We start from the raw sequence: 15543 nt of genomic DNA, 5'->3' as shown, positions 1-15543 counted from the left end.
TAGCCTTTGAACTACGCTGAACACCTCTGCATTTCCATTTTGCTTCAATTTTGCGTAAACACCTCCAATTGAGCCGGTGAAATCCAACTTCCATGGCCGAACAATGTCAAAGCTTGCCTAGGCCATTCTAGGCCAAACCAGGTCGATCTGACCTGCGGGTAAGGTTCCTAAACTTGATTTAAATGAGTCTTGTGATTGAATCGAGCTATTATGCTTCATATGTTGTGATTCTCGCGTCATTCCGGCGAGATCTCGCCGTTAGATCTCGCCGGAACGTTCTCGGCCGTCCATTCCGGTGTTGTCGCATTGAGGAAGACGAAGGCGACGTGTCCGGTCGCCGAGTCAACATGCTGAGGTGGCGAGCCGTGATTAGCCCGGCTCGGTCTAGAGTCGGCTCGTCCGTTGAGCGAGCCGGTCGACTAGGATTAGATCGACGGTCGAGATAATTAGGCTAGTTCAATTCTCGACCGTCCGATTAGATTTTTTTAATATTTCGAATATTAGATAGAAAATAAAAATGCTAAAACGGTGTCGTTTTGTATAAGTAATGCGTGAAGTCGTTTTGTACAGAGGCCTTATCCGTCGTCGTTTAGGCTTTAATAGAAACGGACGGTTTAGATGGAGCCTCAAGATTTAATCGTGACCGTTCAAGGTTAATTGACACGGCGTCGTTTTAGGTAAGGCAAGTCAACGGTCGAGATGGATCCCGAAGTAGATCTTGGCCGTCCATTATTTTAGATATATTCGGATATTTGGGAAGTTAATTCTGAAAATCAAAAATAAATAGAATAAGTAGTATGCGGTGCCGTTTTAGATGTAGAGAGGGTCCGAGCGGGTGCGGGCCGGGTTGACCGGTCGTTGACCGAGTCGAGCGGGTTTGGACAGGGTTGACCGGTCGTTGACCTGTTTGACCCGGTCCAAAAATATTAATAAAAAAATAATAAAAAATAAAAAAATGTAAAAATACTTAGAAAATTCATAAAAATTTCCATATTTTCTCAAAAAATTTCTAAAAATTCTTAGATCGATTCGGGACTCTTATAGTCTGGATCAAAAATTTTGAGACTTCGAGGGTCGATTTATGTCGATCCGGAAAATTTTCAATATTTTTAGAAAATAAATAAAAAATCCAAAAAAAATTAGAAAAATTAGAAAAATTCTGGAAAATCACAAAAAATGGGAAATGACCACATTCAACTAGCCCGACCTCGATTTTGTGATTTTCGGGTCCCGAACCCCCAAAAATGACCATTCTACCCCTCTGGGCCTTTCGCCCCAAATTTTCCCGAACCATCCCCGGAACCCAAATTCGATATTTACGTGGGTCGATAGAGCCACTTTAGGTGTGTCCATATGATTGATTGACTGGATTGACTTTGATTGTTTGATTGCGCATTTAATTTTTGATTGTGACTGTTAGGGTAGAAAAATCTCATCTGCATGTATACCTAAAACCGTTAGAACCTACCTCACCCGAAAGTTCATCTGTATGAATTCTTAGGTTAGAAAATCACTCAACATCGGTAACCGAAAGGGCGTCAATGAAAATCTTGGCGTAACCAAGTCCCCTGACCCAAAAATCTCTGGTTCTCGTAGAACCGAACGGTTTCTCCCAACCGTTCGGTTGGGTTTTTCGATCATACCCTCCAATAAATTGATCGGTGGCGACTCTAATTGCATGTACACATTGCACATGCCACCCGACCACAATAAGGTCGATTTCGATGAAATCTTTTCCGACATCGCGATTCGAGTAATGGGTCTTGGGAGAGACCCGCGATCCTAAAAATCCCGCCGACAACCGGGGTCATACATATAAAAATGGATCGGATCGTTAACTCTCTCACCACCGGATACATTACGGAAATATTTCTTCGGGGAGGGTCGCGACAACTAGGATGACCTTGATATCTCCATTCCCCATGATCTAAAAATATGCAAAATGATGATTCTAATGTCATTTACCACAGATTATGATGAATATGCATGGAATGTGATGCAAATGCACTAACCGAATTCCATGTCATCTTTTAGTAACATGAGGGTCAATCACTCCCATTCGACTCAAACAAACCAAATGGGGCAATTATAGACCAAATCCCACCCAAAGATGGCATGTAATTGATTATGATCGTTTAAGTGTAAATGGGGGAGAAAACCATTATTACAACTTTAAATCTGAAAAACACACGAAATTCACAAGTCTAATATAAGATAAAAAAATCTAGAAATGTTCGACCAATATATGTTAAAGGAAAACACACAAACGACTCAAAGGGAACGTAGTAAACCCTAGAAATGGCCTCCAAATCCGACTAAACTAACTAGTCAAAGTAACATCCTCATCCGACGGTATCTCTATCAACTTGGGAGGCTCAATATCTTTTTCATCATCGGAGGATATGACAATGATTTCCTTCATCTTGATCGGAGAATGATTTGGAGCCGTTTTGATAGCACGAGGTCGCCTCATCAATTTCGCATATAACTCTTGGATCCTCTCTTTTCCTCATTTAAGCTCCAAACGTCGTGCGCAACTTGTATAGTCACGGTTTTCACCGCGGACACGGTTACGTTCGTTGAGTTCCCTTCCACGAACAAATCCAAAGACTTGGAAGGAATTGGGTGTTTGGTCCTTGCGTCAGATGCTCCTTCGCTCCCACATGAATTCATCGGGGACATGAGTCTGACCTTGGGGCGTCATCTATCCTAAAAAGGAAAAATAAACTTCAACCCAAATCACTTAAACTATCTTACAATTTCCATGATATGTTCATGAAAATGCATGTTATGCATAAATTAAATTTACAAATTCAAAACAAATAGGGTAAAAAGCCTTACCAACCGATGTTACTCTTTTTTTGGGATTTTGGTTTTAGGTATACCAACCTTCCATTCACATACACATGAGACAAGTGAGGTTTAACTCTAAAGAAATAAAAAAGGCTTGGGTATGGACCTAAAAAGGCTCCCGCTATACGAATTGATGAGCTGCCCACAAGCGCAATTAAACAACAAGTGGGTAGGATCATCAACATCGCATAGCAAGTGGGATTAAATATGGTCAACCCCAGTGCAATCAAACACGGGAGCTTTGCATACCAATCCCTATCTAAGGCGATCTAAAAGGGTGATTCGCGGCTTGGGTTTAGGCGCTTGTGTGTGCAGTGTCGTGATCCTAAAAATATGCAATACATGCACGGCAGTTTATATCAAAACACCGCTTCAATATGTGCATAAATGAACACTCAAAACCTAAAACACCAAATCTGCACAAAATTGGTTAGCATAGACGCCACCCCTTATAACTCCCATCTGCATCAACATTGAACACTTTTCGTTAGTAGACGTACCTCGCCTTCAAGAGCATCTGCAGAAAACGAGGTTAGAAAACACTCAACTTTTTCATCTGCTTAAGTCCTCTTAATGGTTTAGCAACCATTCGGATCCCCAGTGGAACCGCTAGTCCATTGCGACCCTCCTTCCGAATGCGCGTGCGAGGGTTAACAAGCCACGCTTCTGACCCGATTGACAGTGGATCTTGGCGTGCGGGTCCCTCCCGAGTACCCGTTACTTGAATCGCAATGTGAAGAAAATTTTTATTGAGGTCGATCTTAGTGTGGTCGGGTGACATGTGCATAGTGTACATGCATATGGAGTCGTCACCGATCAATTCTTGGAGGGTATGATCGGGAACCCTATCGAGCGGTCGGGAGAAACCGTTCGATTCTACGAGAACCGGAGATTTGGGTCCGGGGACTTGGTTACGCCGAGATTTACATCGACGCCCTTTTGCTTACCGAAGTTAAGTGATTTTCTAACCTAGGAATTCACACAAATGAAATTTAGGGTGAGGTAGGCTCTATCGATCTAGGGATATCATACGGACGGGAATATGCTAACCTATCGGTCACAACCAAGAATTTAAATGCGCAATCAAAGTAATCGCAATCAAATTAACCAATCAATCAAGACAAACATGTGTAGAATAGCCCTATCGGCCCATAGAAAAATCCAATTGAGTGTCGGGATGGTTAGGGAAAATTTTGGGGCGAAAGGCCTAGAGGGGTAAAATGGTCATTTTGAGGCCCGGGACCCAAAAATCACAAAATAGGGTCGGGCCAGTTGAATGTGGTCATTTCTCATTTTTTGTGATTTTTTAGAATTTTTTGGAATTTTCCTAATTTTTTTTGGAATTTTTATTTATTTCCTAAAAGTCGGGAATTTTTCGGATCAATGTGGATTGACCCTCGAAACTTCAAAGTTTCTCGATCCAGACTATAAGAGTCTCAAATCGACCTAAAAATTTTTTAGAAATTTTTTTGGGAAAATCTGGGAATTTTTATGGATTTTAGTAATTTTTTTGGATTTTTAGAAAATTTTTATGAATTATTATTTTTTTTATTAATTTTCTCGGACCGGGTCAACCCGATCAACGACCAGTCAATCCGGTCCAGACCCGCTCGGACCCGCACTACACAAAAACGACACCGTACCTATTTATTTCTAATTTTTCTTTGATTTTCTAAAACTATTTCCTAATATTCAAAATTAAAGAAAATGAATGGACGGCCGAGATCAATCCCGGAATCAATCTCAACCGTCGACTCTCTCCTAAATGAAACGACGACACTTCAGCCTCGCTCCTCTAAACGACGCTGCATCGATTAATATAATGGACGGCCACGATTAAACCAAAGACTTGATCTGGACCGTCCGTTCGCCCTTTAGTAATACGATGCCGCATCGGCTAACACTCTGAACGGCCACGATTGATCCTAGATTTGATTTGAGCCGTCCGTTCCTTCTAAAGGCTAAACGACGACGCTTCGGGTCCGTACTCTAAACAACGCCGCATACTACTTAACTAAATGGCACCATTTTTATTTTTTTATTTTCTATCTAATAAACAAATTAATAGAAAATACAAAAATTCTATCCAATGGCTGAGAATCAAACCTATGTAATTATCTCGGCCGTTAGATCTACGCCGAGTCGGCTTGCTCGCGCCAACGGCCGAGCTGACTTAGACGTGATATGGACCAATCATATGACGACACCTTAGCCTCTTTGACCCGCCGACCTGCTACCTCGGCTCGTCTTCTTCCTCACGGCGACGAGCGAATAGACGGCTAGGACTTCTTCGGCGAGATCTAACGGTGAGATCTCGCCGGAATGACTCGAGACCAACCCCAATAGACTCGTCTAATCATCTAGATTAACATATCTCAAAATCAAACATTTCTATCGGTTAAATCATAAGAATCAAGCTACGCACGGTCGGCCATCGCCGAGTTCGGACAATGAGATTCAGAGCAAATCACGACAATTCCTTCACGGGTAAGCATATTCAAGAGTTCAAAACACTTACCTCGAGCTCCGGTTGCACTCGCAGAGGCTAGGGTTGCTTGGCCAATGCCCGGCCGGACCGAGAGATGTTAGAGGTTCAACTCGGACGATTTAGGAAAAATCAATGCAGGAATGAAGTGCGATCGTGGTCGGTGATGTTTGAGAACAAAAACGCACACAACAATTGCAAGAATCATGCTTGAGGAAGTGAGATGCCATGATCGCACAAGAAGGAGATTGGAAGTTCGACTCACCTTTTCTAGAGATCTCGAGCTAATCCGGTTGGTGCGATCGCTTCTCATTAGCATATCGGCCAACGTAGCCGGCGCTTCTTCGAGTTCGTGCCAAAGTCTATCTTTCGTGCTTAGCGCTTTTCATTTGTCAAGACCCTTTTTATCACTAGCCTAGCATCTATTAGCATGATCGTAGCGGCCTCCGTTCCAAGACCCGTCTCTTTTGAAATGCCACAAGAGGTCAATTGCTACAAGAAGAAAGAGCGTACAAGTCAAAAGCTCAATCTATCTTTCCTATCAAAGTCGTAATTCGTAGGCTTTCCCTCATCAATAGGGAGCTAGAAGAAGCGAGCAGAATCCATTGAAAGTCCCGTCTGTCTCCTAGATGGAGTCGCTAAAAAAGAAGCAAAGTGCATTAGTTACAGAGTGAAGCATAAGGACGAATGGAGTGAGCAAGCACGGAGCGAGCCATAGAACGAGCTAAGCCAACTCAAGAGAGAGCAAATCCGTGCACAGCTGTGAGTGAAGTCACATTGGTAGTAGCATCTCGGTAGTAGGAAACAGCCGGCATGACAAGACAAGGCGTGGGTAGTAAAGGCGATTCGGTAGACAGAGTAGGGTAGCGGATCTCAAGCTAGAGCGAATCAAGTACGGAGGTTTCACGATTGGCCGGGTTGAAATCGCGAAGCTTCGGTCTACAACTTTGGCTATGGCGTCGCACCGCAGCCTCTCTCTCTACTTTTCTCTCTTTCTCTCTCTATTACATTGCTGAGCGAACACCAATGAGCCTCTCACGGTTCGCAAATCTTCTCGGGCTTTTATACTAAGATTTTTGAAATTGGGCGCGCACAAGTTAACCTTCACCGACTCACTTCACACATGTCCGGGAGTGCAAAGTGAGTTGGACCGTGGACTGAACGGAATAGGATTTCGTCTAGCTCCGTTTGGTACTCCGGCGGCGTGAATTGTACACGAATTTCACTTATTTTTGTAAATGTTGACTTTTTGTGCTCCGGAACTTTGACTGCTCGCCGGGAGCTCCTCCGACAACCATTAGGCGTGTCGTCGGTCCTAATCAACGCGTATTGATCCGAGGAATGAAACGCCTAAGGTAATTGATCCAATTAGGCTCTAATTGGCCTTCAATTTGATTGTTGAATCTTGGCCTTCAAACTTGCAATTCGTGCAAGTCCGTGAAGAAGATGACACTATTTGGACCGGGTCGACCGCTTCGACCAGCGGTCGGACTAGTTTGAACCGGCTCCAACTTGGAATTTTCAAAATTAATTAAAATCCACGGGGAATTTTTAAAATTAAACCTCAAAATTGAACTTAGGGCTTGAATATTGTCTAAAAATGTGATTTTGCCTAAAATTTTTCATCAATTTCTACAAAAACCCCAAATTTTTCTAAAATCCCAAATTGGGGAAAACTTCAATTGGGTGCCAAATTGATTAAATTGGATCAAACCACCCCCACCAATCGATTCAAAGTATGTGAAAACCTTAGGGGGAAGTCCAATTTTGCATTGCAAGTCCCTAGATTAAAAGTAATTTCAAAAATTGGAAATCCTAAGGACTAAATTGCAAAGGTTTTGGGAGTTCTTGCCCAATTTGTGCAATTCGCGCAATTGAGGGTGCAATTCATCAAATTGAAGCTACAAAGGACTGTAATAGAATGTTTTGACTCAAAATGTGCAAAAATTACAAATAAAAAGACTCAAATTGTATTTTTTATGCGAATTCAACCCTTGGTGTTGTGAAGGAACACCTAAAATTGAATTCAATTTTTGATTTTTCTTGAGTTTAATAAGAAGAGGGAATTAAAATAAAAATAGTGGATATTTTTCTATATTTTTATGAACTTGGGAAGTATTTTTTATGAATTTTCTTGTATTTTTCTATTTTTCAAAAATATTAAAAAATGTGAAAAATATGAAAAATTATTTTTTGTTCAAAAATGGTTCATTATCCTTGGCCAAGGCTACTAAACTTGATTTTTCAATTTTTTTATTTTTTGTGATTTTTTGTGAATTTTACGAAATAAAACTAAGAAATAGTCGACCAAAAATCAGGTGTCAACAATGACTCTATTTGGGTGATCGTGGATAGGTTGACTAAGTCTGCGCATTTCATGGCAGTGTAAAAGGACTTCGCCATGGACAGATACGCCGAGCCGTATATGCGGCGGATAGTCGGACTGCACGGAGTTCCGGTGACGATTACGTCAGATAGAGACCCTAAGTTCACCGCTTCATTTTGGAGAAGCCTACGGGAGGCCATGGGGACGAAACCGCAATACAATACCGCCTATCACCCTCGGACGGATAGACAGTCGGAGAGGACAATTCAGACATTGGAAGATATGTTACGAGCATGCGTCACAAATTTTAAAGGGAATTGGGAAGAACATTTGCACCTGGTGGAATTCGTCTATAACAATAGCTATCAGCAAAGCATTAGAACGGTACCATTTGAAGCACTATATGGCAGAGCATGTAGAACACCGATATGCTGGGACGAAGTCGATGAGAGAAGTATAACGGGCCCAGAGTTAGTGGAACGGTCGGTCGAGGCAGTGAAGGTCATCAGAGAAAGGCTTAAGACCGCTTAGAGTCGCCGGAAGAGCTATACCGACAAGCGACGTAGACCTTTGGAATTCCAAGTGAGAGATCATGTCTTCCTCAAAGTGTCGCCGATGCGAGGACTATCTTGGTTTGGAAATATAGGAAAGCCGAGCCCGAGGTACGTGGGACCTTTTGAGATTTTAGAGCGGATTGGAACTCTAGCTTATAGACTTGCCTTACCACCAAACCTATTGCAAGTCCATAACGTCTTTCATGTGTCGATGCTGAAGAAGTACGAACTGGACCCAACCCATGTATTGGATTACGAAGCTATAGAAGTAGATGACTGGGTGATGTATATGGAAAGGCCGGTCGGGATTGGAGACAAGAAGGAACAAGTCTTGAGGAACAAGACGATTCCGCTAGTGAAGGTGATCTAGGAGCACCACGGGACGGAAGGAGCGACCTGGGAGAGCGAAGAAGCGATGAGGCGTCAATACCCCCATTTATTTGAGTAGTTAAGTCTTGTAAATTTTGAGGACGAAATTTTTGGTAAGGGGAGAAGAATTGTGACATTCTGAATTCCGACCCCATTTCGAAGTTCATGAATGAATAAAATGAGTATCGATGTATTTTAGTAATCTCGCTCGCAATTGATCTCTCTAGAGTTGGCTGACCAAAAGGGAATAGCTAAATAAGATAGTACGTGAACCAAAGAACTCGACCGCCGACTGGTACCCTAACCATAAAGATTGTCGAGGGTATTTTTAGACCATCATTGGCCGATCCAAGATTAGTATCAGAAGGATTTGCTAGCGTTATGTAATTGGCTCGTGGATGTTCCGCCTAACCATAGCATAATTTACGAATCGCCCTGAACCGATTCTAACGATCGTGTCCGACCGGGACCGGTAATTGCCCTCACAATTACGTGACAATCAAGGTCGTCATGGTTCGAATAATTCTTAAACACAACAATAGTCACAGGTCGATACGCGTAACTCCCGAGAGCTGTCCGTCAGACCGAGATGTATTGAAACTGCGATCGGTTGATTTTGAGCGCGGCGCGAACTTCAAAACTATTGGCCGGATATTTAAGGATTCCAACGTAAATAAATTGGATGTCGCCTCATCAAGGTCAATAAGATTGTGTAGCGCACGGTATAGATTAGAAAAATGAAAACTGGACTGCGAAGTGGAAGTTACATTTTTGCCCCCGAGATTTTATTCAACCTTTTGGAAATTGGCAAGGGCACTTCAGTCATTCCATACCCCCACCCATATGACCGACAATATCTAGGGGTAGAATAGGAAATTGTGGCCTTGAAAAGTCAATTCCCATGTGCTCTTATAAAACCCCAAAAATCCCAAATTCCCCACTACCAACCAACACTATTCAAGCTACTATTCACTCCTATTCATGCAAGAGAACACTCCACCATCTTGTCACTCACATCTCTCTCTCTCTCTCTCTCTCTTGATTTTCTGAACTCCCTCCTCACCCTCTCTCATTCTCTCATTCTCACACTCTCTCACTCTCTCAGTTACTTTCCCCCTCTCTAGTTCTTGGTTTGAGCTCTACCGACGCCACCGCCATCTCACCCTCTTGTCCTTATTTCTCAGCTGTGAACCACCACCATGAGGCCTCCACGTCGCCGGAATCGCCGCCATCTCAGCCATCTCTCCTCTTGAAACCACCGGTGCTGCAGTAGTTTGGAAGGGGCTGCCTCGCCGGATTTGCTCGGCCATTTCCAGAGGTGAGGCACTCAATTCTTGCCTTAGGATCACGAGAGGCCTCGGGTAGTATTTATAGTTGGTTTTAGGAGAGTTTCTCGGACTATAACTTGTCGTTTCTTGCTCGAACCAAACCAGAGTTCGCTACTGCACTATTCTGGTCGCACAAGGAAAGGGGGTTGTTTCACCTGTTTTCTTTATCAAACCAAGTGGTAAGTGGCTCCTAATCTTGCCTAAGGACTATAGGGTACTAATGGGTGCATGTATATGTTGATTTAGTGAGAAAATGGGCTGTTTTGGGCTTATAAATGGAGAAAAAGGGGATCTGAAATGGGGGACCGATTCAGAGTTGCTGTGTTGGTTCTTGATCACTGAATGTTGTTGAAAAATAAACATGTATCATGGCTGAATAAGTGTCATGTGATGGATCTATTTGAGTAGTTGAATGCCGAGAATGTGGTCGTCGGAAATGGGCGCGTTTGAATGTCAAATTGATGCAAGTTGCTATGTTTGAAATTGTATTTGATGGAGTCGTGGAATAAATTAATTTGCTGAGTTGAAGTCCTAAAGTATGTGGCCATGTGTGGAAAAGAATATGAAATTGAAATGCGGAGTATATGTTGGAAATCACATAATTTCGGTTTAGTCTAATGAGGGGCCGTTTTTGTGGCGTCATGATGTGGACTGAATTTTTGTGGCAATCGAACATAGCATGATGATTTAGAAGTGAAATATGGGTTCTTGAATTGATGAGATGTGATCGACCCTTGATCGAGTAGCGCGAACTAATTGTTGGGATTTTGGCTTAATTTTCCTTATACTCGATCATGAAGTGGATAAGTGAAATACTTTGATTGTGAATGTGTGGATACTGGTACCCTGAGGCGTGTTAACGCGGGGTTTATAGCTGACTATAATATGCTATGGAATATCTGTATGCACATCGTACCCTAATGCGTTATTACGCGGGGTTTGTGCTCGTCCCGATGAGTGTTAATGCGGGACTAACCTGAGGCGTTATTACGCGCGTCTATGAAATGAGCTCATAAATATATTTTTAGCATGCTGACCTGAGGCGTTATTACGTGGGTTTATAATAGCATGGAAACCTAAGGCGTACTAACGCGGGTCCGAGATGACATGGTAGCTTGAGGCGTTATGACGCGGGCCTGAATATTGAGTACTTTAAGCCACATGAGAATTTTGCCACATTGTGATTGAATTGTGATGAGTGCCTAAGTCAAAGCTCAGTCATAATAATGAATTAACTATAGATTGAAAGCTTGTGTCGTGCCGCTTTTATTCAATTTAAGTATAGCATGATTTGTCTGTAAATGCTCTGGTTGATTTCTATGTTTTAAAATTTTCTCGGAGGTACTGTAGACCTAGGGTAGGCTTAGGACCAACTTACTGGGATTTTATCTCACCTCGTCGTGGGACCCACTTTTCAGACTCGAGACCTTGAAGCATGCCAATACTTTTTGGTTCACCAAAGGATTTTGAGTCCGCGACTACGTCGTACCCAGTAGGCCCGATCATGTGTACTATACGAAGGTGGACACCCTTTGGGTATATGATGGAGGTGATAGTCAAATGCCGTATACCTTCATATCCTAGACGTATAAGGATAGAGAGACACTTTTTGGACCCCTGAGAGACTGCGTCATACCGGACGAGGTGTTGATAGCCGCAGGGCGGTTGGAGGCCGACATTTCCGAGGACAAGTCCGCTGAGACGGAGTTTCCAGAGCCCGAGGACCCCGGCAAGGGAAGAGGGATCGTAGAGTCACGGGATGCTGATGACGACCCCATAGACACATCCGAGTCCGAGCCCGAGGCGAGCGTTCCCACCAAGGGTGCTTTAGTTGCCGTCGAGTCCTCTGTCGACGAGTCTAACCCTTAGGTGTAGTAGGCTGGGTGTTTAAGTGGTAGTCACCCTTTTGATTTGTATTGACTCTGTCGGACCCTCTAGTATGTTGTCTAGTCTTTGAACATTGTATGACGATCTGTTCTATGTTATGTGATTTCATTCCTTAGTTATCTAGTTGTTTTAAAATTGTCTGGAGTTTCTCATGTTTCCGCTTGTGCATATCTTATCACGTTAAGTTGTCGCCATTTGATCTTGGGAAAAATATTCAAGTAACGGTATTCAAGAAATGTTGACGCGCTCGAAGGACACAGGGCGTGACATCCCCATTGAAGTGGTATCGGAGCAAGGTTAGCTCGATCCAAGTTGATTGAGGTTTGGAGTAATAAGGAGGGATGACTTTAGAATGATTGGGTAACGAGACCTTAGGGGATTCACTAGAGTTAGGCGCGAAATGCATGTCATATGAATTGGTGCGTGTGACCGGCATATTGGATTGGCATCACCCTTGGTGATTTTAAGACCGTAAAGCTTCGCACTTAGCACTAATTGATGTGGCTCAGTATAGTGTTAGTTGAATGAGTAAATGATTGATTGCGATTTTGCTGAGTTGCAGATGCGTCCGGACTTGAGGTGTGAACACGAGCTCTTGAATGTCATTCTCTTGGTTGCCTGATTGTTTGCCTGCTAAGTGTTTGCCCGATCGTGATTGTCGCTTTTATATGTGGCGTAAACTTGTTAGACTTAGCATTTGTCTTAGGTCTCTAATTCCTGAATGGAATTATAGGAGTTTCAGGTGTTGTGAGGATTAACAAGTATGAGTAGAAGGGGTAGAGCTACAAGATTAGCGTCTAGCTCAAGAGCGCGAGTGGTTGAGGACCCGAGAATAGATGGAGTCATGAGAGTGCTAGAGGAAATCAGAAACTTAATGGGTAGATAGGCTCAATAGAGAACTGTTGTTGTTGCCCGGGTTGCTGAAGCCGCCGTTGCTGCCGTCAACCTGGCAAATGGGAATAATCACGGAGGAGGAAATGGGAATCGCCAAATGAGTCAGTTAGTAGAGCAATTCCTGAAGCTGAAGCCAGCTCGGTTTGATGGTGCTGGAGATCCGGAGATGGCACCTCGATGGATCGAGAAGTTAGAAAAAGCTTTCGAAGTTTTGGGGTGCATAGATGAGGAAAAGGTGATCTTAGTGGCTTACCAACTAGAATGTACTGCCGATGATTGGTGGAAAGCCACCAGAGGAGGAGTTTTCCCTGAAGGTACTACCCTTAATTGGACTACCTTCATTGCGGCTTTTTTCGAGAAGTATTTCTCGGAGACTGCTCAGGAGCGGAAGCTGGTAGAATTTCAACGGCTTCATCGGAACCAACCGATGATCGACCAATATGAAGCGGAGTTCGCTAGGTTGTTAAGGTACGCGCCGAGGATGGTGGAGAATCCGATAAATAAGGCAAGGAGGTTTCAAGATGGATTGAGGCCTGACCTTCGCAGCCGGATGATAGCTTTGAACTTGAGGACCTATAATGAGATGTATGAACGAGGTCAGATGATCGAGAGAGACATGAAGGAAAGGGCTGCCGCATCCGGATTGCGGTTTACCCCGGTTAGGGACAATCGTCAATTTGGCAAGAGGCAAATGGGAAGCAATAGATGTTTTGTCCCTCCAGTTAGGAAAAATATTGGAAGGCCCGCCCATCAGTCCAACTGGAATTGCCACTTATGTGGAAGGAGGCATGGAAGCGGGCCTTGCCCGAGTCAGACGGACGCGTGCTTTAAGTGTGGCCGACTAGGCCATCAGGCGAGGAACTACCCGATTCAAGCTCCAGGCCTCCGTTTCAAGGGCAACGACCCTAGTATGGACCGCCAGCGGGAGCTGCTCTGCAGAATAACCCGAATAGGCCGCCAGCTTAAGGACGAGTCTATGCTGTGGCACGTAAGCGGGCGGAAAATGCGCCCGGCATGGTCACAGGTACGGTTACATTATGCAATCATGCTGCATATGCATTATTTGATCCTAGGGCATCGCATTCATTCATATCTGTACAGTTTGCTAAATTGGCTGAATTGGATTTGAAACCGCTAATATTGTGTTGCATGTTACCACCCCATTAAAGGATATGACATTGATTACGTTAGGCTACTCGGATTGAAAGATAGTCATTAGGGGTAGTGAGGAAAGGATAGATCTGGCCGTATTGACCATGTTTGACTTTGATGTTATAATCGGGATGGATTGCCTGGGTAGATAAGGGGCCGTTATGGATTGTAGGAGTAGGGCGATTAGGTTCAACCCGACCGGTCGCCCTAGATTCGAGTTTCTAGGGAGTCGAGGAGGAACCTCGATCCCTTTGATCTTGTCACTTGAGGTGACTAAGCTGTTGAACAGAGGATGCCAAGCTTACCTGGCTGCAGTGGTGGACCCGATAATCGAAGAGACGAAGTTGGAAGATATAGCAGTGGTGCGCGAATTTCCCGATGTCTTTCCCCAGGAATTGCCGAGATTACCACTAGAAAGAGAAATAGAGTTCGTAATCGAGTTAGCTCCTGGAACGGAACCGATCTCGAAAGCACCATATCGGATGTCCTTGTCGGAATTGAAGGAGCTGAAGGTTCAGATGGAAGAGTTAGTGGACAAAGGCTTCACTCGTCCAAGTGCGTCTCCGTGGGGAGCGCCGGTATTATTTGTAAGAAAGAAGGACGGGTCTATGCGTTTGTGCATTGACTACAAGCAACTGAACCAGGTCACCGTTAAGAACAAGTATCCGTTGCCGAGGATAGACGACTTGTTCGATCAGCTGCGAGGGGCAACCGTATTCTCCAAGATAAACCTAAGGACAGGTTATAACCAGTCGAGAATTAAGAAAGAGGATATACCAAAGTCTGCCTTTCGGATAAGATACGGGCATTACGAGTTTACAATCATACCATTTGGATTAACGAACACCCCAGCTGCTTTTATGGATCCGATGCACCGAGTATTCAAAGTGTATTAGGATCAGTTCGTCATCGTCTTCATCGACGACATTTTGATTTATTTTAAGAGCTCCGAGGAACATGAGCAACATCCGAGTGTAGTTCTACGGACGTTAAGGGGGCACCGGCTTTACGCTAAGTTCAGTAAGTGCGAGTTTTGGCTCAATAGAGTGGCCTTCCTCGGACATGTGATTTCTAGAACTGGGATTTCAATAGACCTTGCGAAGATTGAGGTAGTTACGAATTGGCCGAGGCCAACGTCGGTTACCGAAGTTCGAAGTTTCTTGGGACTGGCTGGCTCTTATAGGAGATTTGTGGAGAAGTTCTCCTCGATAGCCACTCCGTTAACAAAGTTGACCAGGAAGTATACGCGGTTTGAATGGACGGATAAATGTGAAAGGAGTTTCCAAGAGCTCAAGCATAGACCGACGACCGCACCGATATTGATGATTCCTTCAGGCCCGGGGGGCTATGAAATATTTAGCGACGCATCGTTGAAGGGATTAGGATGTGTTCTGATGCAGCACGGGAGAGTGGTTGCTTATGCATCGAGACAGCTAAGACCGCTTTAAATGAACTGCCCAACGCACGATTTGGAGTTAGCAGCGATTGTATTCGCGTTGGAGATTTGAAGGCATTACTTGTGCGGAGAGAAGTTCCGGATCGACACTGCTACCGCAGTTTGAAATATCTGTTCTCTCAGAAGGAACTAAACATGAGGCAGCATCGGTGGATGGAGTTGCTTAAGGACTGTGGCTGCGACATTCTATACCGCCCTGGAAAGGCGAACAAGGTTGCGGATGCGCTTAGTAGGAAGGC

General features: G+C 44.0%; 1 protein-coding gene across 1 annotated transcript; it reads left to right on the top strand.

Annotated features, from left to right (window-relative positions):
- Positions 1-12793: 12793 nt before the first annotated feature.
- Positions 12794-14744, top strand: LOC125316296. Its single transcript, XM_048284310.1, has 2 exons — positions 12794-13725; positions 14138-14744. Exons 1-2 carry the CDS (start codon positions 12794-12796, stop codon positions 14742-14744), a joined length of 1539 nt encoding a protein of 512 aa, XP_048140267.1.
- Positions 14745-15543: the final 799 nt, after the last annotated feature.

Source organism: Rhodamnia argentea, chromosome 8 (genome assembly GCF_020921035.1).
Source record: "Rhodamnia argentea isolate NSW1041297 chromosome 8, ASM2092103v1, whole genome shotgun sequence".
NCBI lineage: Eukaryota > Viridiplantae > Streptophyta > Magnoliopsida > Myrtales > Myrtaceae > Rhodamnia > Rhodamnia argentea.
Note: the sequence above shows the minus strand (reverse complement) of the source record. Positions and strands in the feature narration are given on the sequence as shown.